The sequence below is a fragment of the Rhipicephalus microplus genome, chromosome 4 (assembly GCF_043290135.1).
Source record: "Rhipicephalus microplus isolate Deutch F79 chromosome 4, USDA_Rmic, whole genome shotgun sequence".
Lineage (NCBI taxonomy): Eukaryota > Metazoa > Arthropoda > Arachnida > Ixodida > Ixodidae > Rhipicephalus > Rhipicephalus microplus.
The window spans coordinates 48,889,005-48,914,421 of NC_134703.1; the positions used below are offsets into that span (position 1 = coordinate 48,889,005).

At 44.3% G+C, this 25,417-nt stretch overlaps 1 protein-coding gene across 1 annotated transcript in view; it reads left to right on the forward strand.

The window, feature by feature from the left end:
- The window catches only part of LOC119172642 (uncharacterized), a 73,125-nt gene extending 57,764 nt beyond the window's left edge, over window positions 1–15,361 (forward strand). Inside the window, exons 4-8 of the mRNA XM_075892706.1 lie at window positions 5,678–5,811; window positions 6,192–6,393; window positions 8,663–8,796; window positions 9,952–10,240; window positions 13,240–15,361. Of these exons, the coding sequence (XP_075748821.1) occupies window positions 5,678–5,811; window positions 6,192–6,393; window positions 8,663–8,796; window positions 9,952–10,240; window positions 13,240–13,340 (860 nt within the window). The 3' untranslated portion in view covers window positions 13,341–15,361. The remainder of the gene's footprint in view (window positions 1–5,677; window positions 5,812–6,191; window positions 6,394–8,662; window positions 8,797–9,951; window positions 10,241–13,239) is intronic.
- Window positions 15,362–25,417: the final 10,056 nt, after the last annotated feature.

Consider the following 25,417-nt stretch of genomic DNA (forward strand, 5'->3'; position numbering starts at 1 on the left):
GTGATATGTGAACCGAACCTGTCAGCCTAGATGAGACTGTCTGGATATGAGTGCTTTATGTCTTGTACCCATGGAGAACGCAGCAAGGTCGTTGTGTTCATACGGCGCGACTTAACTTATGTTCATCACCCTGTACCCCCTGACGAAGAAAACCAGTACATTTGCCTAACAGTAAAAAACAAGAAGACCACATTCACCATCATCGGAGCCTACTTACATCCATCAAGTCGTCTAGACCGAGAGCGCTTGCGCGGAATTTTGAATTCAACTTTCCAGCCATGGGTGATAACTGGTGATTTGAATGCCCACCACTACTTATGGGGAAGCTCCAGGGTCAACACTAGAGGTAGACAGTTAGTGTCTTTCGCTTCTGAATGTGACCTTATCCTCGTGAATGATGGCAGCCCTACTTATCTGCGCGGATCGGCCTATAGCAGTTGCCTGGACCTCACTTTCGTCTCACGCTCGTTCACACGCAGAGTGCACTGGTTTTCGGATTTGGAAACAAGGGGTAGTGACCACATCCCAACATACCTGAAGATTGACGGCTTTCCAAGTCTCAAGTCTTCCAGAGCCGTGCAGTGCACCGATTGGCAAAAATACAAGTTAATAATGGAAGACTATGTTGGCGCCTCACCTTTCAACCTAGAGGACGCAATAAAGAGTGCCCTACAGTCAACGACGCGTTCGCTTCCGGTGAGCTCATCTCGCACTGATATGGACATTGATCTCGAGAAACTCCGAGCGATTCGTCGTCGTGCAGAACGACGTTATAGACGCACGAGGTCACTTGATGATCTGAGAGTGGCCAGACGCACACAAAAGAAAATACAGCGTCACATGGACAAGTTGGCCAAGCAACGATGGGTATCTTTTTGCGAGTCTTTGGATCCCAGAAAGCCTCTGTCACTAATCTGGAGAACTGTCCGGGGTCTTCGTACAACCATTACTCAGCGCTACCCATTAAAATCTCTGGCACTTCACTTACGCTGCGAAGAGATTGATGTCGCAGATTCCTTCTGTCGAAGGATTGCCTGCGGCTCAAATTCAACTGGGACAAAGACGCCCGACTTTTCTGTATCCTCACGTGATCCCCGAATGGAGATTTCGTTTTCAATGGACGAACTAAAGGCTGCGCTTGCTTTGTGTAGACGTTCTTCAGCGCCAGGACCTGACGGCATTACTTACCGTGCTCTGTGTCACCTAGGAGATCAAGCTCGGCAGGCACTCTTGCAGCTGTACAACGACTCCTGGCAAACTGGCATGGTTCCACAGGAATGAAAGTCAAGTCGCCTGATTCCACTTCTCAAAGCCGGCAAGTCACCCTTGGACATTTCCTCTTACCGCCCGATTGCCCTCGCGAGCTGTGTGGGAAAAGTTATGGAAAGGATGATTTTAACGCGTCTGGAATGGTACTTAGAATTCTACGGAATATATCCAGATGCCATGTCCGGGTTCAGACGAGGCCGCTCGTCAATTGACAATGTAGTTGACTTGTTGACATATGTAGAACACCAGAAGGCCTGCAAGCGGTTATGTGCTGCTCTATTTCTTGACGTTAAAGGGGCCTACGACAATGTCACCCACGAAGCCATTCTCAGCGCTCTAGAAGGAGTGGGACTCGGTGGCAGGATATATACGTGGGTTCAGAGCTACCTACAGAATAGATCATTTCACGTGCAGACAGAGAATGGCCCGACACCCGAGTATTACTGCAGCCGAGGAGTCCCGCAAGGCGGAGTGCTAAGCCCGACGCTGTTCAACCTAACACTCATTGAACTAGTTGGCAAGCAACCAAGCAGTGTACGACTTTCCATTTATGCTGATGACATCTGTGTGTGGACATCAGGTGTGACTCGACTTCAACTTCGCGCTCGACTTCAGAAGGCAGCATCAGTGACATCGTACCACTTACGCAAACAAGGGCTTGAAATCGCAAGTGAGAAGTGTGCAGTCGTGGCCTTCACCAGAAAACCAATGTCCGCTTACGGCATATCAATTAACGGACAGTTGGTGTCATGCAGCCGGAGTCACAGGTTCTTGGGAATCGTAATCGACCGAAACCTGTCTTGGACACCCCACGTAAACTACGTGAAAAAGCGGCTGACTGCCATTTGCCACTTATTCAGGTTTCTTTCTGGGAAAAGTTGGGGAAGGTCTGTCGAGTCTATGTTACAGCTGTACAAGGTATTATTTACTGGATTCCTGCGGTATAGCCTACCTGTTATATCTAACACATGCAAAACGAACCTGTGCACAATCCAAAATATTCAAGCCCAAGCGCTTAGAATATGCCTTGGTTTACCCCGCTGCGCATTGACAGCTGAAACAATTGCCATTGCACAGGACTACTCGATCATGACGCACATCACCATTGAAACGATGCGTACGTACCTCAGGCAACATGCTAGGAATCCTTCCCACCACTTGGCAACCCTCGCTACTGAGAGGCCCCGCACGAAATTTAGTGCAATTGTCTGCGCTCATCCTGCGTCGTTTACGTCAGGTTTTACGCCTGCTGAGAAACTGGTGTAGCCTTCGTGGTGCCTGACACAAGTACGTGTTTCAATTCCAGGAATACAGAAAAAATCAAATTTGCATTCATCAGCCCTAAAACAATTGAGCTTGAGCCATCTGCACAAAATGTACAACAACCACGTGCACATATACACCGATGGTTCAACCACAGCGTCTGGTTCTGGTGGTGCGGTGGTGATTCCAGCTAGAGGAATCACTCTGTGAATCAAACTGAGAACTGGTGTATCCTCCGTGGTGCCTGACACAAGTACGTGTTTCAATTCCAGGAATACAGAAAAAATCAAATTTGCCTTCATCAGCCCTAAAACAATTGAGCTTGAGCCATCTGCACAAAATGTACAACAACCACGTGCACATATACACCGATGGTTCAACCACAGCGTCTGGTTCTGGTGGTGCGGTGGTGATTCCAGCTAGAGGAATCACTCTGCGAATCAAACTGTCACATGCCACTACATCAACAGCGGCAGAACTTGCGGCATTGCGTGGCGCCATAGAGTACATCAAATCCCAAAGACCTAGTAATGTGGCTGTGTTTTCCGACTCAAAACCAGCCCTACAGAGCATGCAGTCAGTCCTTCGACGAGGTTGCCATGAACAATTAACTTACGAAGTTGTCAAGCTTGTTCACCACGTCACAGAAACAGGCCACGAGGTCAAGTTTCAGTGGCTTCCTGGCCATTGTGGGATCAGTGGCAATGATTCCGCAGACAACGTGGCTCGTACATCGCACCAAGAAGAACACACCCTTCCGATTCCTTTGTCAAGAACTGACGCTGCAAATCAACTTCGTCACCTGGCACGTAGTCTGAGTCTGCAGGAGTGGAACACCCCAAGCATAAGACATACGAGACTATACCAAATAAACCCTCGACTGGAACTTCGACCTCCATCCGGACTTCGTCGACGTGAAGCTTCACTTTTTTGTCGCCTATGTTTGGGGGTCGCCTTCACAAAAGCATATAGAACCCTCATCGGATTGACCGACAATGCGGAATGCGACGTCTGCTGCACCAAAGAAGACATCGACCATCTGATATGTCATTGCCCTCGATTTGCCTCTGAAAGACAAAAGCTTTCGGACGCATTGCGACAATTGGACGATCGGCCACTCTCTGTGCAGATGCTACTGGAACACCGTCATCGCCTTTCGTCGGCTCAAAAAGCAGTCAAAGCTGTCTTGTGCTTTTTGAGGACTACAGGCCTATGTGACCACCTTTAACTTTTGTGTAGTGCCACCGCTGCATACGCGCCAGCCGATTGACTGACAATCCTCCTTTTTTTCCCTCTCTCTCTTTCTGTCTCTTCTCTTTCCTCTCTCTCTCATCTTTATGCCCCCTTCCTATTCCCCCAGCGTAGGGTAGCAAACCGGGCATGTGCCTGGTTAACCTCCCTGCCTTCCCTCTTGTTGTTTACCCCCCCCCCCCCCACACACAACGAACTAACGAATTCACTCAGTGTGGGCGAGGGTTCCACCCAAAGTTTGCACTCATTCGGCGCACTTTTGCTCCAAATAGATCAATGTGAGGTTCCCCCCTTCTTATACCCCTCACCCCATCTACGGAAGCCTGCGCTTTCTGAAGAGTTAGAGTTTGTTGCCGTCGCTTGGCAACACACACATCGTTCCGGCTTGCCGAGTTCATAAACACGTTGGGAACGACTGATAAAATAGGCACGGCTGATGTGAGAGATCTAGTTTCTATAAACGACTTCCGCGGGCGGAAACTCTCCCTACACGTTTAGACAAGAAGGTGATCTTGTGCGAGGCTCCAACTGTCACTCATAACTTTTACGGTCGGATCCCTCGCTGTCACATACACCTCCCTCTGAGCTTCTATTAAAAGAAGGCAGCCCCGCGTTCTCCGCTCCTAACCGAGCAGTGCGGGGCGCTCTCTGCTTTTGCTTTTCTCTTTCATACACTTGAGATTTCTTGAGGAAGCGATCAGTGGAGGGCTTATAACGTTCTTAGCTAAAGTGAGCATTAAGTGCCACCGCAGTCGCGGTGATCGCGAGTGTGGCCTAGCGTCATTAGTTTTCAAGTTTCAAGTATAGCGCAACCCCTTCTTTCCGCCCTTATACGACCGATCCCCGTCTTTTCGACGCACGCGCGAAAACGTCAGAAATGCATATCGGCAAGGAGACCATTTCCCCGATTCTGCGTTTTTTTTTTTCTTTTTCGCCTCTGCTTTGATGTTTGCGAACGTGCCCCAAGGGTGTCTACATTAACGGGGGAGCTCACGCGGGCGCCATTTGAGATATAACTTGCTCTAACTTGAAAAGAGCGTGTCGGTAATTTCAGAAAGCGTGCAGCTATATACGCCACCTCTGAATAAAAGGTTCTCACTGACGTCAGTGAAAGCGCTGTGCTGGAGTACCATGAATCATGCGGGAATGTTATGGTTCCAATGTCATCAAAACATAACATGCAAAATATTTCATTATTCACAGAGAGAGGCTTATACCATGTCGTTTACACATAGACGCAACTTGTTTGTCATCAACGTCGTCATCGTGGAGTCCCAGTTTTATTCACAAGCTGCATTCTTTACGTCACTTGTCAACCATGTATATTCTATGAAGGCGTTACTATGATTCAAATTTAGTGACAAGAGAAATAGCGTGCTAAATGTGCGGAAGAGTTTATAAGCACGAGGTAATTACAGAAAGACGCCTCAACGTCAATCTAGCTGTTTGCGTTTGCCTTTTCTAGGTGTCTTAGAAAAGAAAAAAAAATCACCGGAGCGCATATTATCATGCACTCTACTGCATTTTAAGCTGTAGTGATAGCTAGCTTTTGTTTACTCGCAGGACAACAATACAATAGACACTTAATATCATTGTTACAGCTGCTTTATCTTGCCTTGAGTTGATAGCTTTGAACCATTTCTCGCCTGATTAAATACACCAAGCTCCCGTAAAACGTTCTTTGCGCAACAACACAGTGTCATGTTCGTTCTGTTGTAACCTGTAGAACTAAGTTATAATTGACCTTAGTAGAGTTTTCGCGTATCCAAGTGAAACTGTGAAATAATAAATAGAAGAGTCCAATATATATTAAAGATGTCACGTTAAATGTACTTTATGCTTTTGTCAGCACCTACTGGTTAACCGATCTAGTGTCTTGGTGTTCCGTGCGCAGTTTTGCCAAAAAAGGGCCCCGAAATTCGTGGCACGAAACCACACTACCGGTTCGGGGATGCTGTGAATGTTACCTGCCGAGCTGGTGCGTCGAAGCCGCCAGCTGTGCTGGCATGGTACATCAACGGTGAACAGGTTAGTGTCTCGATTCACGGGCGATATAGATACCACCAGGAAAATAAAAGTTTTTCGGGCTATAGCAATAGGTGTAGGTATACATCAATCACACGCATGAAAGAGATAACTAGGCGTGGTTAGTATGTCTTTGGTAAGGGCACCGTGTATGTTTAACTATATGACAAATATGTCTCTCCGGAGATGCATCTATCTATACAAATACAGTTTCAAAAATCTAATAAAATCTGTTCCGTCACTATCAGCTTGACTACGTTTCAAGAAAGAGTATTTAAGTACAGAGATACACGTATGGGCGTGCTGTATGATGACATTTTAATGGCTATACTTTTGTCATTGTGGCAGTTGACCCGTTCTACTTTGCTGTGTTTCGCCTTCAGGTTGCTCCATCTTTCGAGAAAGTGCATCCCATTCTCCGCGACGAAGACCAGCTGTACCATTCGTCCTTGGGGATGACCTTCACGGCCGAACCACGCCACTTCACCTACGGCATCATGAAACTGAAATGTACGGCCACTGTGTCCGAGGCATACTCGCTATCTAGCGAAGAGATCGTTGCTGCGCAGGACGCTAAAAGCACGCGTAAGTGGATTGTTTAAGTGCCTGTATTTTTCAGAATGCGCGAGAAATCTCTTTTAAATTGAACGATACGGGGGAGGGGTGGGTTAGTTTTTACGTAACTGTGTTCTTGTGCCTTCTTTCTTTTGTAGATATCTTAGTGAGCTAAAATACTTTCCAGGGCAGATTTTTGAGCCTGGCTCTGCTAAAAGGTTGTACTAAAACTTCGTTAGCACACCTCGGTAAGTGCAAGTGCAACTTGAGAGGGCAAATGCAAAAACAAGTAAGCAAGAAACGAAGCGCAGAGGCGACATCTATGTATGCTGCTTTCGAAATGCACATATCCAGTGGGGAATACTTCGGGAGCGACACTGTTCCTGTCATCAGCCGGTGTAAGCTATTCAGTTTGCAATAATGATACAATGATAAGCTTTGACATTTCGATTAATTTTTTTTCAAGTGAAGAGCCAGGTGCATTCATTTCGACATTATGGTCAATTACGCTGAGTGCCAATTTACGCTTGTAGTACATTTTAAATAAACTAAAGTGCGTTCATTCTGGTATACCCGGTACTTGCATGTAAAGGGACGCAATTATAAATCAATCAATCAATGAATCAATCAATCAATCAATCAATCAATTCATTTTCTACTTCAGCAAGTTGTGGGCACAGGTTTGGCGCTTCAGCTTCAGTGCTTATGTTGGGGTAATACGTTGTGCTAAGCCATACTTCTCTATATGTTGATGGTGAGCTGGCTAGGAGCTTATTTAGGGGCAAAAATGAAAAGTGTTGCGAATACCAACACTGACGGCTCTAACTACGCCTTCCAGTTAGCGCCGAGAAAAGACAGACTTCATGAAAAATGTTAATGTTGCTGGATGCAGTATGCTATTTGAATTTTTCACCATTTTCCTTTATATTCTTGGTTTACATTACTGGAGACGATCAAGAACAGAGACCAAGCAATAAACCACGCTAATATCTCCGGTGAATATCATTAAGAGTTCATACCCCTCATCCATCTCAAGAACACAGAAACGAACATATCCACGAAGTTAATGATGATGAGTGGGGTGAAGCGTCCATCCGTCCATGTGTCCATTCGTCCGTGCATGCGTCCACACATCCGATCATGTTCGAGAATGCAGATGGCGCGTGGGTAACACCGACGGGACGCAAGCCAAGGAAGGCGAGCGCAAGCGTCTTAAACGCGGCCGCCGCTCTGCTTCATCCATGCCCCACCAATGATCCGCCACGTACGGAGACTATCACGGGGACTAAGAGAGGCACTCGTTCCCTGCGCACTCAAGCAAAGCGCGCGAAGCAGCAAATCGGAGAGTAGTGGCACTACGAGGAGTAGCGGCAGAGTAACGACATCTAAGAAATGAGACGAAAAATGGGCATTTATTTCTTTTGCCTTGTTTTCTTTCTCGTCTCTTCTTTTTTCGGTTACGTGTGACAAGTGACAATGTTTGATTGATTTGTGGGGTTTAACGTCCCAAAACCACGATATGATTATGAGAGACGCCGTAGTGGAGGGCTCCGAAAATTTTGACCACCTGGGGTTCTTTAACGTGCACCCAAATCTGAGCACACGGGCCTACAACATTTCCGCCTCCATCAGAAATGCAGCCGCCGCAGCCGGGATTCGAACCCGCGCCCTGCGGGTCAGCAGCCGAGTACCTTAGCCACTAGACCACCGCGGCGGGGCCAAGTGACAATGTTAGACTAAGAGGAGCTTCGCCCTAAAAATTGCAGACATCTTGTCCCTCCTACTGAAGCTAAAATACAAAGCCACAGTGGCCTCGTCACTGACCCTTCACCTTGACGGCACTGAATAATTGGGAGTATGCTCTGGCATCACTGCGGCTGCCATTTTGTTGTACAGTGAAATGAGTACAGCGAAAGGCGGTGTGTCTTATCTTAACGTGCTCATATCCAGAACGGTGAAGCTGCGAATTTTAATACAAAATGGCATGCATTTACAACAGGCGAATGTCCCCTACTGCTCAAAAACGCCCGAATGCTTCATTTCTAACCACGGAATTATACATAAACAACTAATCAAACTAATCAAACTAAACTAAACAACTAAACAAACTAGAAAAACGTTTCAAAACTCTTTGACAAAACCATAGCGACAGAGTAATGACGTTGAATTCTCAATAACAATGCCTTTCGATGGCTATCGAGTCAATTACTTATAACGATGCTTGACATTACAGTCGAAAAAGGAATTCCTGCCACGTTTTGCTGTATACCACTTCACTCTCGCGTCTTGCTTCCTCCAGGCTCCGAAGATGACAAGCCCTCGATCACGGGAGGCCAGACGAGCTACCACGTTGGCGACTTGGTGAACGTGACCTGCAGCTACTCTCGATACGGACGACCCATAGAACTGCAATGGCATCTCAATGACAAAGAGGCGGGTGAACCCATTTCTATTTAAAGTTTCCACTGCCGGTTAGTTCAGTGATGGAGGCCGGCGCGGTACGACCCAATTTGAACGCCTAACTCCCATCCAGCAAACATTAGGAAGCGTGTCACAAGTTAATGCATGGTTCTTCACGTACATCATAGAACACTTAGATGTATGCTGACTATACGGCATGCTGACAGGGGTAGGGCGCTCACCGGAGAAACGCATTGCCACTGCCCGTCGGTGTTCTCTGCGAGGGTGCGCAAGTAATTTATAGCAGAGCACGTACTAGTACAGACGTGCGGAGCTTTGACGGAAGACACATTGTTATGTTAAGTGTTATGTTTATGCACTCTTGGTCGAATTTAAGCCAAAATGTTTAAATAACTAAGTGCATGGGACAGTAGTACTACGTGTGATGTCAGGCATATATGTGAACGCCTTTGACTTTTATATTGTGCCACCACTGCGTACGCGCCAGCCCATTTGCTCATTTTTCTTCTCTCTCCCTTCTCTCTCCTTTGTCTTTTTCATCTTTAAACTCCCCTTTCACTTTCCACCAGTGTAGGGAAGCCAAGCGGGCGTCTGCCTGGTTAACCTCCTTTCTTTCTCTCTTGTTGTTCTTCTTCCTCCTAAACATCAAAAATAAATAAACAGCGAAGCAAAAGTGGGAAAATGTTCACAATAATCCCGAAATTGCTGATGCGAATACGACAAGCATGCATAAACAGGTACTGACGAAGAGTTTTCTCTAACAAATAAGCGGAAAATATGAAACAAGACGAAAACACTTTGCGCTCTTATAGATACGCCGATTCTAGTTCTATCGGACATACCACCCTGTGGGAATGCGATCAAGGTCGCTTTGGAAGTTTTGTTCATCGTCTTCTACATTCTGAGAAAAGAAAGTCTTTCGACTCTCTTTCGAGAGTTCCGACTTGCCACGTATATTTTTTCTCTGTCAAGAAGCACGTCAACTCTTTTAGGGGTCAATAATACTCCCTTCTGAGAGTCGTGTGACTTGCAAGAGAGTTAACGTAACTCATCAAGGAGAGTCATATGTTCTACTAAACAAGACTACCCGAAAGGAGGCACTCATGCTGCTTTTTATTTTATAGAGTGTATAAACGTTGACTTACGACCACGGTCCCGACTGCGCAGGTGTCGAACCGGTACCTGGTTCACTACCCGATCCAGCGCCACGAATCTGGTCGTCAGGTGACGTCGCTGGGACTGCGCTTCACGGTGCGTCCGAGCCACTTCGTGCACGACGAGATGCGCATCAAGTGCATGGCTGTGCTGCCCGGAGCCGGCAGGGGCTCGTCCGCCTCGACGTCCACGTCGTCGGCCGCCGGTGGCGCGAGCGGCGATTCGTACTCCGAAAGGGAGTTTGTTCTCGGAAGCAGCCATCGTTCGTCGGGGCTCCACAGGCCTGGACACTATGGCGCCGGTGAACTGCTCAGTTGATTGTTCAAACAGGGCGTTCTTGATTGATGCATAGTTAATGCACAACGTCCATAAAAACCAGTGGCACAATGCAAGGCAATTGTTACACGCCCTAAATAAAGAAAGAAAGAAAGATAGAAAGAAAGAAAGAAAGAAAGAAAGAAAGATAGAAAGAAAGAAAGATAGAAAGAAAGAAAGATGGAAAGAAAGAAAGAAAGAAAGAAAGAAAGAAAGATGAGGAACTTTAAGGGTTCGTCTTTCTTTGTTAGACACGATTTAATGAGAAATAACAAATAATGATACCAAGTGATCGCTTAGCATCATTGTTTCTAAGTTCTCATTAAATTTTTGCCTTAAAACGGAAATAATAGTGCATACACTGTGCAAAGTAAAAAAAAAACAAGGACAGGTGCTAACTTCCGACCGATAATTTGTTCGGAAAAACCAAGAAGGTAAACATAAAAAAGCAAGCATGAAAAAAAACGACGTGACATTTCGTTCAAATAAGTATCATCATAAAGGGGCCTTCCTTATTTAGTTATGGACTGAACTTCTTATTCTACTCGTGCTTTCATTTATTTATCCTAGGTTTGGGCGCTCAATCTATTCGTTAAGTTTATAAGAGCGAGAGAGAAGAGGAAGGCCGGGAAGTTAACCAGATATTGGCATTCGGTATACTACTTTGTAGCACTGGGGGTGAGAAAACAGGGGCAAGAAAGAGGGTGTAGAGAGAGCGGTGCTTATAGTAGAGTGCTCTGCCCACATGAGAATCTTGAATGTGCAACTGAATCTCTGTTCAAAAGCGTTGTTACGATTCGCTCCCACTAAAGTAAGGCCCATCTGGCCAGAAATCTTAACCGAGATCAGCAGTCAATAACCGATGCCGCTGTCAGCTGCTGTGGGGGGTGTAGTTCCCGTTGTCTTAACGCTGCCTCTCAGTGTATCTTTTAGCCAAGTAGTCAGACTGTCTCTCCTCGATTTCATTTGGCTGCTGATTGGCCCCACGTACCAGCTCCTCATGGGTATTAAATATTATTACGGTCGCGGGTAGACGACTAGTTACTAAGTGGCAAGTTGGGCGAGTCAGTGTGTATTTTTATTTTATTTATTTATTTATTATTTTATTTATTTATTTAGTTATTTATTTATTTATTTTTACATACTGGCAGTCCCAAAGGAGACTATTGCAGGAGGGCAAACAAGATACACAAGAAATACATATACAACCAATTACACAATAGATACACTTGCACTTAAAAGCGAGAACGCGCGACAGCAGATATTCTGTAATGATACATGAAGAGTATAAAACACAATTTATGTCAGGCAGATGTACACAAAAATATTATATTACGTAATGCACTAGAAACACTGACATATTCATATTTGAAGAAAACAGCGCACTGAAAAAACGAAGACAAAGTAGAGAGGGAATATGCACAGCGCTGCACTCACAACTGAAAGTTTATTCAACGAAAACATGAGCCTATAAATAAGTGGTACGCTCGTCAATAAAAGAAAAACTTTTTTCTTGGGCAATGTCACTGACGTTTGGCTGACACACAAATCGTGTGACTTGATAACATGAAATACTGCAGAAACTTCACGAGTGAATTAGATAGATATGTGGAGTTTAACGTCCCAAAACCACTATATGCTTATGAGAGATGCCGTAGTGGAGGGCTCTGGAAATTTAGACCACCTGGGGTTCTTTAACGTGCACCCAAATCTGAGCACACGGGCCTACAACATTTCCGCCTCCATCGGAAATGCAGCCGCCGCAGCCGGGATTCGAACCCGCGCCCTGCGGGTCAGCAGCCGAGTACTATAGCCACTAGACCACCGCGGCGGGGCTTCACGAGTGAATTGATTATGGTGTTTGAAAAATAACAACTGTTTAGAAATAATGGGTGTACAAACCACACGTGGCACAGTCCGGTGCTGAATGAAAAAGTGAGCTTTTTTTTTCGAGTGCACCGCTTTTTTTTTATATATGCATACGTTAGTCATTCTTGAAGAGCAAGCACGACATGCTTCCTCGAACTACGATGCACGCTTGTACTAGACGCACAGAGCGTAGTTTCGGCAAGTGAACCATCAATATTTCAAGGCAAGAACATGAGTTATGCTCATGAATAATGTAAGAATTCTACTTCGATCCTTCTCGGTCGGCCGGTTCTGAGCGCTACTTTATAACAAATTAACATAATCGAACACGGTAAATTGATGTTACGGATCAGCCATGGTTTGTCAAATACCGTAGAGAAGACCTTTTAGCTTATAAGGCTAGTAAGCACGGGAGAACAATTTTCAATTGATATAACTTGAAATGGTTGCATGTTCTGACATGGCTTGCTATTGATCCTTCAAATGCATAGTGAAGTAGACGCAGCTAAGTTTCTGTTTTCTGATAGCTGGCACATTTATTACTACTGCCGTCGGCGACGACGTTCTGCAGCCTTCTTATCATTAGACAATGCGAGTTATTGTTCTCCGAAAAGTTTTATGGTTGTATTATTCTTGAATTCGAATATACATATAACTTTCATGACAGGGAGTACCAATGTGGGTTTGTTAGGTTGTTATCGTAGAATTGATTGATATGTGGGGTTTAACGTCCAAAAACCACCATATGATTATGAGAGACGCTGTAGTGGAGGACTCCAAAAATTTAGACCAGCTGGGGTTCTTTAACGCGCACCCAAATCTAGGCACACGGGCCTACAGCATTTCCGCCTTCATCGGAAATGCTGCCGCTGCAGCCGAGATTCAATACCGCGACCTGCGGCTCAGCAGCCGAGTACCTGTTATCGTAGAATGGCTTGTCACATAGCGCAACAGAAAAAGAGCGCACAAAAATAAACGGCAAACGGCCACAAACGCTTGTGACAGTTTGAAGTTTCTTCGGTGTCATTTTCTCGTGAACTATATGCCACAATTCATTCCATATTAGCGCCAGAATCCAACTCATAACTACGCCCTTACTTTTCGTCTCTTTCGCAGTCGCTGATTCCAACGACTCGCCGCCTTTGACGTTACCGACTTTCATCATCCAAAGCTCGGCTACGCTACTCCTTCTGACGCATCTGCCAACGGCTTCGTGAAAGAGCCTTCACTCAGGATCAAATTCGTGTGTTTGTTGAATGCCCTTCCACCGCTTCTGTTTCCCATCTTTCTCAAGACAGTATTTACGCTTGTTCTGGCGTGCTTAACATCATTTACACGATTTTATGGGGCATGCAAAAAAATACTGTAAATAAGACAGTGCCTTCGATTGGCGTCATCAGTGACGTAGTTAACGACGAACCGAGGAGTGACAACTGCGAACAAAATGTGTATATCCCCGAAAAACAATGTACATAAAACTACTCAAATTACAAAATACCCGCGTGCTTCAGAACCGTCATGGCATGCCTGAAAACTGGAACCCATACATTTCAACAGAGCCCGCAAAGTGTATATATATACAGTGATTTCTTCCTATAGAGATAATATTCATTTGGAACGACAGAGTTGCTTGATTACGTCACGATGAAAACGCGCGGTTCTCCTTTCGTCTGGTGGGCGTTAATGCCCGCATCGACTGTATAGGCTGATGAAGCTAAACTGAATTTTTCAACTAGGAAACCGAACTTACCACAAGTGATGATTGGATGGTAGGATGGTAAGTGTGTAGCAATTATTTTACATTTGAACATAGTGGTACCTTATGCTAAACAAAGGACTATTAAACTGTGTGGCACTGCGAAGTGAAAAAATAAATAAATAAATAGGTGTTTTTACAATCAGTCTTCTGTTCAGGAGGTGAGCGTGCCCAGAATAGTAAAACTGAAAACTAAAACTTCCCTTAGCCCTTGTTTGCTTAGTTATCTTGGTTTTAGAACACATGCCGACATTTATGCAAATGTGACTGGTAGCATGCGCGATGCATTTTTGAGTTAAGGGTAAGTAGTAAAAGTGCTAAACTGTGCATTCAGAATGCTTCCTCTGGGACACACCTCTGAGAAAAAAAAATTAGGGCTGATGATATGCACATTCGCCAGCTTCATTGCAACTTATTCATGCTGCCTTTTTTGTCATAACAAGTTTTATCACCTAGTCTCGTTCCACATATTCACTTTAGAATTTCTTGTGAGATCATTTATTTTATATTCCACGTTTTATACTGACGCTGAACAGTTTGAGGAAACATGAGGATAATTGAAACATAAAAATAGAATGATTTTAATGAATTAAGAGTCGTGATTTAAAAATATAAAGGAATTTTCAATGTACAAGGAACCTGCAATACTGGCAGAACCTAATACAATTGTTCAATTTGAGAAAGATTGTTTTTTTTTGTGTGCTGCGAATGATTTCCGTGAGTTATCTTCAACTTTGAAGTCCTTAAAATATTGTGTTTCTTATGTAGTTCAGCCTATATTCAAATCATAGCCCCACAAGATGTCTAAAATGAGGGCTCAATGCTATTACATATTCCGACTAATAGTTGCGTCGCAGATACGAGGTGTGTTGAAGAAACCAAACTTTTGAAGTAGTACCAACCGCCAGAGGGAGCACGCTGTGGCTACTCCGTGTAAGCGCACGTAGCGGCCTCTTTAGATAAGAAACTGTCAATTGCAGCTTTTTGCTCTGACCGTTAGTACGCGAGCAGCAGTCGCTGAGGTGAGCCCGTAACAAACTGTTTTTCCGATAGGCACCAAAGTTACAATAAAAGAATTAAAAAAACTCATAACACTGGAAGAAATAACTCATAACACTGGAAGAAATACGCTAGACATTGCAGCGTGCTGTTGTTCACACATGAAAAAGAAAAGACTCACCACTATTGACATGCTCATGAATATGTTTCATTGCAAGTAGGTGTTTTATCTTTCGGAGCGTCGTATTTCTCAAATAGGTGTATAAATAACCACAAATTTTATCAGTTGTGCATGTTTTTAACGAGAATCGGTAAAAGATTGTCCTCCACACAGAGGTTCATTGTAAGCTGACTAATTGTGTTTGCCATGATTGTGTCAGCGGTGTTGTATTCTCTGCAAGCGTTCACGCATATTTATCATTGTAACTGTAAACACTAACATGTAAAAAATCTGTATATAAAACTTTTTTTGTTTTGTTACAATCGCCTGTTTGTTATCATTGTTGAAAGACCTTGGTGGCCTCTCTCGAAATGTCCCAACTTGGTGACGTACACCGAACAACGCAAAAGTCTTTTTAGTGTACTGCAGTCCTGAATTGTAACAAAAGCGTGAAGTTCCATTTATAATTACCAGTGCTGTCCAAGAAGATAACAGACACCATCATCCTCAGCCTCACTACGCCCACTACAGGGCAGAAGCCTCTCCCACGACCCACCAATCAGCCCGATCCTGTGCTTTCTTCTGCCACGCCCCATCTGCGAACATTTTTAATCTCACCAACCCACCTAACTTTCTGACTCCCCTTTGTGCGCTTGCCTTCTCTGGGAATCCAGTCAGTTACCCTTATAGAGCAGCGGTTATTTTGTTTACGTGCTACGTGCCCGACCCATGTCCATTTCTTGTTCTTGATTTCAGCTATGATATCCTTGACGCCGGTTTGTTCCCTAATCCACTCTGCTCTCTTCTTGTCTCTTAAGGTTACACCTACCATTTTTCTTTCCATCGCTCGCTGCGTAGTCCTCAATTTAAGCTGAACCTTTTTTGTGAGCCTCCAGGTTTCCACACCGTAGGTAAGTACCGGCAAAATGCAGCTGTTTTACACCTTCCTCTTGAGGGTTAGTGGTAGATTCCCATTCATGATATGAGAATGCTTGCTGAATGTGATGCACCCCATCCTTATTCTTCTAATTATTTCACTTTCATGATTCGGCTCCTCAGGTACTACCTGTCCTAAGTATATATATATTCTTTTACGACGTCGAGCGTATCTTAACCTATCGAAAAGTGCTGTTTTCTGCCGACACTGTTGCACGTCACTTCAGTTTTGTGCATATTAATTTGCAGACATTCTCTGCTTCTTTCCGTGTCCAGTTCAGTAATAATGAGCTGTAATTCGTCTGCTGAGTTACTCATAAAATGTCATCAGCGAATCGCAGTTTACTGAGATACCCATTAACTCTTGACCCTATCTGTGTTGTCTTCTCATAAACGCTTTCGCTGTTAAATCGGATGTATGCATTAAGGACGAGGAAGGTAATGTCATAACCAATATGAATAGAATAGATAACCGACAACTATTCACTGTACGTTGCCAGTTAACTACACCGAAACATTTCCCATACCTTGTGAATGTGCGTGTCTGCATGCTTGTATCTCCAAGTCGTGTGCCGCCGTATAAACACAGGCCCCGAAGTATACACACACGCGCAAATTTTCTGACCCCACTGCCAATATCGAAAGCCGTGAAAAGTTCGTCCCACGACAATGACAAGCAATCCGGTGAATTGGCTACGGCCAATGACGCTGAAAAAAAAAGGCCAAATGTACTCGGCCTCATTGCAGCAATGACGTAGAGTGCAAGACGCAAGGACCTTTTGTGGGAATGCCGTGATTACCTACACTGTGCGCCTATTTAGACCGAAACGTCCTTGAACAAACAAGCAGAGAGCAGCAACGAATCGTTAGTTGGGCTCGCATTCCACGAAATCTGGCGAACGACTTTCCAAATCACCTCGACATTCCACTGGGATGGCACTTACACGCAACCAAGTAGAGAGCACGACAAACATGCCAGAAGCACCCGAATTAAGTGCGACTCGACATTGTTTCACCCTGTCTCCCACGGAATCCCAACGCCCTGCGTTATAGTCCGTAGAACACATTCGCGTAGCACTCGGAATTTCGTCTCTTTAGGTTGCCAGCCCATTCGGGATATAGACTCAGTTTAAAAATTGTCATGTCACTACTGCAACATTTTTTATGTCATTCCAACAATTTTATATGTTTCAGTATGAGTCTCACGAAAATATACAGAAAATATCTGGAAAATATACCGATTCCTTAAGGAAACATATGTAATTACTGGAATGGCATAAAGAACGTTAAAGTGTATATCTCATTCATGCTTGCGAACTTTTCAACCAAATTCTCTGCATACGCACGTGCATTCAGATTCTTCCCCAGACCAGTCTCCAGAGAATAAATGGTGGCGGCGGCGGCGGCAGCTGAGCAGCAGCAGCAGCAGCAGTAATAGTAGTAGTAGTAGTAATAGTAGTAGTAGTAGTAGTAGTAGTAGTAAAAATAATACAGTAGAATACCGAGCAAGCACCCCACTCCTTTTTTCGGGATATCTGAAATAAGCGTGAATAACCATGACCAAGCAAGCCCCCTCTCCCCCTTATCTCTGGCGGCCACTTTTTCTTCAAGACTAGAGTCGCTTGTGTAAGAATCCCAAAAATCACAGAAAGAACTACAAGTCAGTTGTCGAGCTTTACAGTTACTAGGGGGAATAAAAAGAGAAAATAAAAAAAAGCATTCATTTGGGAACATGGGTGGACATGTATGTTGTGGCTATCCCAGCGCCATCTAGATAACCGTAAAAAAATCAAGCAAGCCCTCCCCCCCCCCCCAAATCTGGTTGGGTCATTCTTCATTGTAGAAAGGCGGGGTATTAGTTCGGCATGGTACGGTGATGATAATAATAATAATAATAATAATAATAATATCACATGCATAGATAGATAGATAGATAGATAGATAGATAGATAGATAGATAGATAGATAGATAGATAGATAGATAGATAGATAGATAGATAGATAGATAGATAGATAGATAGATAGATAGATAGATAGATAGATAGTGTGACTGGTAGTGCATAACAGGACGAAATGCAGAATGCGTAAATTAAGAATTAAGTATAATAGCGATACTAAGAAACTGAACGTCAGGTCGATTCATATAAGTATCCATAAATTGTGATGGCAAGCTATAGGTATTGGTTGATGGTTAACTGTTCATTCGTGACAGTACTTTAGGCCTGTGATCTATGAAAACGGAGTGGTAAACCACCAGTATTGGCATCGCGTGACCACGGAACTTAGAGCTGCCGAGCTAGACGCAGCCGATGAATAAGCGTCCAGGGGAGCAGAGTTTCCAGCGAGGCAACTTGGACGCCTTGAAGAGTCGGTCGCGTGACCGTAAGCTGCTCTTTCTAACGACGCGCACCTGCTCTCCGCGGCCCACTACAAGAGCGCCCAATGAAAGACAGCGCAGTAGGGAGATCTGCTGAACACGATGACGGTACGATAGCGTGCCCGCACGGACTAAGTGCACAACAGTCGAAGTCCTGCTACGGGAAGAGGGCGGGGGATGAGACTCGTTGTTGGACTTTCCATTCCTCTTGTCCTGTTTCTGGATTGTCGGCCACAGCTATTCTTCCCCTGCGACCACGTCACAACTGCATGAAGGGCATCCTTCTAATATGTTTCCCTGACTTGCAGGGACAGACAAGGAGTCCTTACCGCAGCTACGTAAACAAATATAAGCTAATAAAATGAAGAGTAAACATTCTCAAGGTATTTTGTGGAGGCACTTCAGAAAAGAAGTCCCTCCACAACCATCACTGGGACACAAAACAAAACTGGTTGTGCCGTCTAAAGGAGGTCGACGGGGATCCGCAACCAGTGTTGGTATTGCCCCCCCCCCCTTTTTTTTTTTGGGTGGAATAAAAAGTTCACCTCCACCACCAAACAAAAATTGTAACATTACCTTCGTAAGAAACAACTGTGTTGAAGTTTCCTTTTTATTATTGGTTTTTCTTTCTTTCTCAGTTGAGGCTTCAATACATTCATAATTTTTGATTCGCAAGCATGAACGAAGCCAACCCTCAGATGAATGAATAAACTGATGAATGAATGAATGAATGAATGAATGAATAGAACAGCGGATACAACAACAATATCCTGGCCCATGGCTCTGTCTCGCTGGAAAATACGTACCTATTCCTTATCGCATTACTTTGGCACAATTACATCCGCAGGAATCTTCAGACTTTTCAATCAAAAAAAGGCGAGGCCGCCAGAGTGAATGCGAAATATATTTCTCGGGTCCTCCGTGACAATACCGTGTACGTCGTATGCCTTGAGGTAAGTCTCATTCCGCCGACATGAAGCCGCGTACTCTATCGATGTGTTGTGTTGACGTTTATGGAAACCATATAATTGTTGTTTTGATGTGGTATCAAGCAGTAGCAGCCGTGCACTGTCATGTGAAAACGTTTGCGGTGTGCTAAAAAAATAAAAATCATGATTACACGGTCCTGGTATTAAAATGTCTGAGGAGTTTCGGTTCCCTATAACAGCAACGAACACAAGGTCGTATGGAGTCGTTGACCATAGAAGTGGAAGAACTACTTACAGAAATGCAGGTAAAAAAAATGGCCCCGTATCGGTAATTTACACTGCAAATGTCGTCGGAAGACGATAGTCTTGCGTCTGGAGAGAGTGAACAAAACGTTTATTTGTTGTTCTGCGCAGAACAATCAGTGAATGGTATTCCGGGGGCGCTGCGTTAGAGTGCCTCGAGCGTGGAGCGGAGGCGAACGAGCGCATCAAGTCACGCAACACGTGAGACATGAGCGCTATCTGGCAGTTATCTTAGAAAACGAAGCGCGCTGCATGCGCGCCCGTCTTGAAGGTGATAAGGCGTAGAACGCAAGACGACGGGTAGGTGCCACCACCGTCTCGTCTTAGAAAAGCCTTAGAAACGCTTGCCTTTCGGGCAAGCGTTGCATGGTCAGCGCAGCGTTGTGAGCGCTACGGTTCTTATAATTACTTATGTATGCCTTTTCTAGTAAAACACACACATACAGAATATTGATGTGTTGTTATGGTGCCTCAGATATGCACAATAACTGCTTTTTGATTGAGGATCACACGAGTTTGAATGCTGAACCTTGAGCAATATTGGTGGGCGATGCGGATGGTGTCAGCCGTTCGGGGAATCGGTTGATGCCGTTGAGAGTACCGTTAAGGAGGACAAACAGACAAATGCACAGACAAACAAACAAACAAACAAACAAACAAACAAACAGACAGACAGACAGACAGACAGGCAGACAGACAGACAGACAGACAGACAGACCAAAATTTTGGCGCCAAAGGTCCCCAAGAAAGACTATCGTCTTTAAAAGAAAGATCAAGGCCCAGGGGCTGGGAAATACATGAAAAACGCACGCGTAGAAAGTTCACTGAGAAGAGGTCGATGCGATTTCGGTGCACCTTAGAAAGTATCGTGAATTTCCTATCAATAATCCCCTCTGCTCTTTGCGTGCTGGTTCATGTGCTTGGCCTTGTATTTTAGTTTTACTTCTAGAACGCATGTAAAATGTAGATGAAGCTGAAATATAGATCGCGAAGTACGACGAAAACTATAAAATATGAGATAACGCGAGCCCCGTGTTATGCCTGCAAAGCTTAAAGCTTTCAGACCTTTTCCAAATAACGTGGAAGCACACACCGCTTACGTTTGGGTGATTTCGTGGTCACCCCATTTACTTGGCGTGAACCAAAATTAGCATGAGTGGGCAAGATGGTTTGACGAATACGACGCGCATAAAGACATGAATGATGCCACAATCTCGTCGCGTACGTCGTCAAACAATTCCCGCCAGACAGTGGCACATACCCACGGGCGGGTATGTGCCGCTGGTATGCGGGTATGTGCCACAGGTAATTGACACTAGATATGTGCTCAGGAACGACGAGAACACACATGGGCAATTTTGACGCGCGAGTGTTAAGAAATACCCGACGTCGGTAACGTCGACCCTACGAGTCCCAGTTGGAATCGAACCCAAGCATTCTGGGTGCCAATGAAGCATTTTACCACCGAGCTACCCTAGGTCTCGGAACTATGCTCTTCAAATAGACGCTAATCTTCGTGAAACGTTAAACGTTGTTTCAATGCTGCCTACCCAATTTTATAAACATTACACATGTACTATTGTGATACAGCCGTCACGTCGAGTTAACTTCTGATGTAGTTAGTTGCCATGCGCTGAAGTTGATTTATGTAGCAGTGTCCAGGGCAAGCATCTTCGCGATGATCAGCGCTTAATATAAGCTTCTGGTGTTGCTAATACGCCTGTTCCAGTTGGCATCGTTGCGCAAGTGCAGACAACTGGTTATATAAACATCTGCGACTCTTCAACATATGCCTGGGTGCGACATTTGTACATTAATTTCGCGTCATTTCGTGACGTGTCGCTCTATGAAAAAATTGCAACACGGTCACATTTCTTCCGCATGCTTTGTATAACGTGGATTCCCAGCTACGTGGGATTTGTCAAATCATTTATTTTTTTTTTCAGAAGCCAGAACGTACGCTGATTGATATGTGGGGTTTAATGTCCCAAAACCACCATATGATTATGAGAGACGCCGTAGTCGAGGGCTCCGGAAATTTTGACCCCCTGGGGTTCTTTAACGTGCACCCAAATCTGAGCACATGGGCCTACAACATTTCTGCCTCCATCGAAGATGCAGCCGCCGCAACCGTGACTCGATCCCGCGACCTGCGGGTCAGCAGCCGAGTACCTTAGCCACTAGACCACCACGGTGGGGCCAGCACGTACGCTAGCCGGCGAAATCGTTCCTTTTAATAAAGCGAGACGTTATTTGTGAAACATTATTACCATTTAACTGCTTCACTCTTACACCTTCGCGTTGGACCTGAGTGCATGAAAAGCAAAGGAAGTCTCAGACGGACCGATACCCACAGTGAATAAACAGTATTCAGGGACAACTCTTCCTCCACAGTTATTAGTTTCTATCGCCCTATTGGAGTGTGGAAGTAAACTGTATGCACGGACATTGTGCTGCACAATATTCGTCAGTTTGGCTTTCTCCGTCCAATACACCGGATTCTTAATCGAACCGATTTGCATAAAATTTAGGTCAGGGTCTCATGTGTGCACCCAGCTGTTCTATAGCAAGCACGAAACGTGACCAAAATCGATTCTATAGGCGCTCATTTATAACCACCCCGACTACAGTTGTTGACTCGTGCAAGAGATTTCAGTGTCACGCGCAACTTATTGCGTCCTCGTTCACTCACTCTGACGAGCTGCTGCTGTACGATTACATTTAACAAATAACAAACACGGCGTCTGCAGTTAAGTCCGCGTATTGGGGAGTTCGATGTCCTTTCGGCAAATATATTTGCACATTTACGCATGTAAGCTGCGTCTGAGGTCTAATATTCTCCCTTGTGCATAGACAAGTGCGTGAAAATTGTATTGTAGAGATGTGTGATACAAATATTTAGTGTCTACTCTCATAACCGAATCAACATAAAATGCTCATTACTTCAACATGTGCGCTGATTAGTAGCCACTGGCTTCCCATAACTGGGACACTGAATCCACTTAGCCTCGGCATGTCACTTCAAATCAGTATTTCCGGCTGTCCTGACATATTTAGCGATACTAATATTTTCGATTTATTATTTTTACGTACCTGAAAAAATATGTGACATTCAGTTGAATATTAATAGAGTATTCACTTCAGACTGTAAAACATCAACAGAAAGGTAGCATGTATCTTATACCACTTTTTGTAAGGAGTGAATATAATAGACTCAGGAGATTAGATTATTTGACCCAGAGGCATCTGCTGGGTCACGTAAGACAGGCGGCAACAGCCAGTAGAGCCTTGGACTTAGCCCCATCTATCACGCACGCGACTCGTTGTCCCAAACCCTTACGCATAAAGTTCTTGGTTAGTGAATACTATATAGAAATGTAGTGATAACTCGCGCACATTTAGAACATGGTCAGTTAATACTCACTAAGAACAGTGAAGGCAGCAAAGATCGTTAATCATATTTGGAAGTGTTCGAATGCGTTTGCTGACCGTTGTATCTTAGAAATTGCTAATTAAATTTGAACCCATATTGTCATTTCAGCGTTCATTTACCAACAGCAGGGATCTTGCTACTGTAGCCAAGGACATACCTATTGAATAGGAAGACGGTTTTCTCATTTTTTGTTGATACGATGTAAAGAAATATGTAAATAGCATAAAAACTTATTTGCTTACATCAGACATTGTAGTTTGAGTCAGTATTCAGTTTCCGTGACTGCTTCTGTGCAGAGTGTAGCCTGCAGATTCGACGGACAAGAACAATTGTACGTAACACATGCGATCAAAACTCAACTCCTGGTATTGACCGCAAATGCAGTAAAATCGCGCAAAGTTTTCCTAAAATGTAAGTTGATATACACTGCGATAAATATGGCGCACTTCGCATCCTCAATACAAGGTGAAAATTATGTCCCTCCACATAGTTTCCTTTGTTGGCTGGTACAGTTAATCAGTCTTTTGAACCAGTGAAAATAAGGAGAACGCGGAAGCCCATAAAATGTGTTGAAAAGAAAACAAAAGCAAGCTAATGAAGCGGCAGCTAATGCCTCATCAGCGGCAATAATAATATGTGTTCTCTCATCGAATAGTACCGCACGCGCAGTTCGTGAAATTACCTTCACGCCCTTCCTCGAACAATGTTCACGCCGTGATAAAATTATGATTAATGAGTAATTTGCACACTTGCATCATCTCAGCCAAACAAAACTGACGTGCTCGAAAACCTGAGCGAAAGCTTGCGCAGGGATGACGGACTTTCGTACGTAATTAATTAGCGCGCGTACTTCGTTTCCAACGCACCTATCAATCAACAATCCCATAGTCGAGAAAATATCAATTATCCAAGTGAGCTCGATAACAGCGCAGCCTCGACACAAGCTAGTGCCGCATGTGCTTGACGGTATAAAAACACTGTTTGCATCCTGACAGTTTATCTATTGCTCGAACTAACTTAATGAATAATCTGTAACACATGTACTGCAACCCTTCCAATAACGATGTTTCTACATAGCAGAAAAAGATGGCATCACTCTGACACTAGACAGCACTGCGTAGCAGTTTCTTTAGCTTCTAGCAATTTTGCTGAAGCAGTTCACTCCTGCAGTTCTGATTGACGCAGAATCTTTTTCCATCGTCGCTCGTCTAACGTTCAAACTGCGCTTGAATTAAAGACGAGCAAGCTTGTTGTGGGCGTATGCTCACTGCAGGAGAAGAGCAAGGAAGCCAAGTAGTGCGTTGCCGACAGCGGTTGCGTCTGGAATTTATTGAGTAGCTCGTTACAGGACGCACGTCTTAAACTTTGTTAAGGATTGTTCCTGTCGAACACTTGGTCAGAGCTGCAGTTGGCGGATGAAATCTTCTAGACGTATTTACATTTACCTGGAATGATTTTACTCGAACGTTTCGGCATCTATTCATGTGGTTGCCCACACTTATTCATGCGTTACATTTATAGCATAGAAAAAAGGCAACGAGAAAAACCAACGAATTAAGTGAAGCGCCATACACAAAAAGCCTCACAGTTATTTTAAAATTTTATCCGATGTTCATAGTCTGAATTTTTTGTCATACAGAAGTGTGCACAGTATACTTATGAGCCCCTGCCTTGAATGAGCTGGAGTTCTCTTGAAATGCACTTGTACAATCGTGTAAGGCATTTAGTACAAGGTGTCTCTGTAAAACTGATGAAAAATTTAAGCAATGTCTGAAAACAAACTAATTACCTCATCTTCAACAAGGCTTCCTTAAAGAAAACAAGTCCACTTGTCGAAATGTTGGTTCCAGCGGCGCCCCATGTTAAAGTTATTTTTACTTCTACAAGCATTCACCTTCTCAACTTTTGCTTTATTTATATGTCGCCGACCTTATAATATTGGGAGCCTCTCGCATTTTACACATGGTCCTTCTTTATAGTTATTTTCTTCTTTGCTTTTAGGGGCGAAGCTTCTTACGCCGTGGGTCGTATCTCCCGTGTCGTCGTAGTATCACGTTTCATTGCATTGGATGTCAAAAAAAAACAACAAAAAAAACGGTGTCACAGCATATCCGCGGAGTGATTGATGATGAGTGGGGGCGAAGCATTCGTCAGTTCGTTCGTCCGTCCATCCCCTTCGCCTCACTTGTCATCATTCATCTCCTGCATAGGCTGCGATTTTTTATGTTTATTTACTTCCTTACTTTCTGTTCGTCTTTACACCTTTTCTAGCGCGGGGTAGCAAACAGCATAATTTCCTTCTGGTTAATCTCCCTGACTTTCACTTTACCTTTCTCTCTCTCTCTCTCTGCTATCAATCTGTGTCGCCCACGTGAGCCCAGATGGCTCAAACATGTTTACA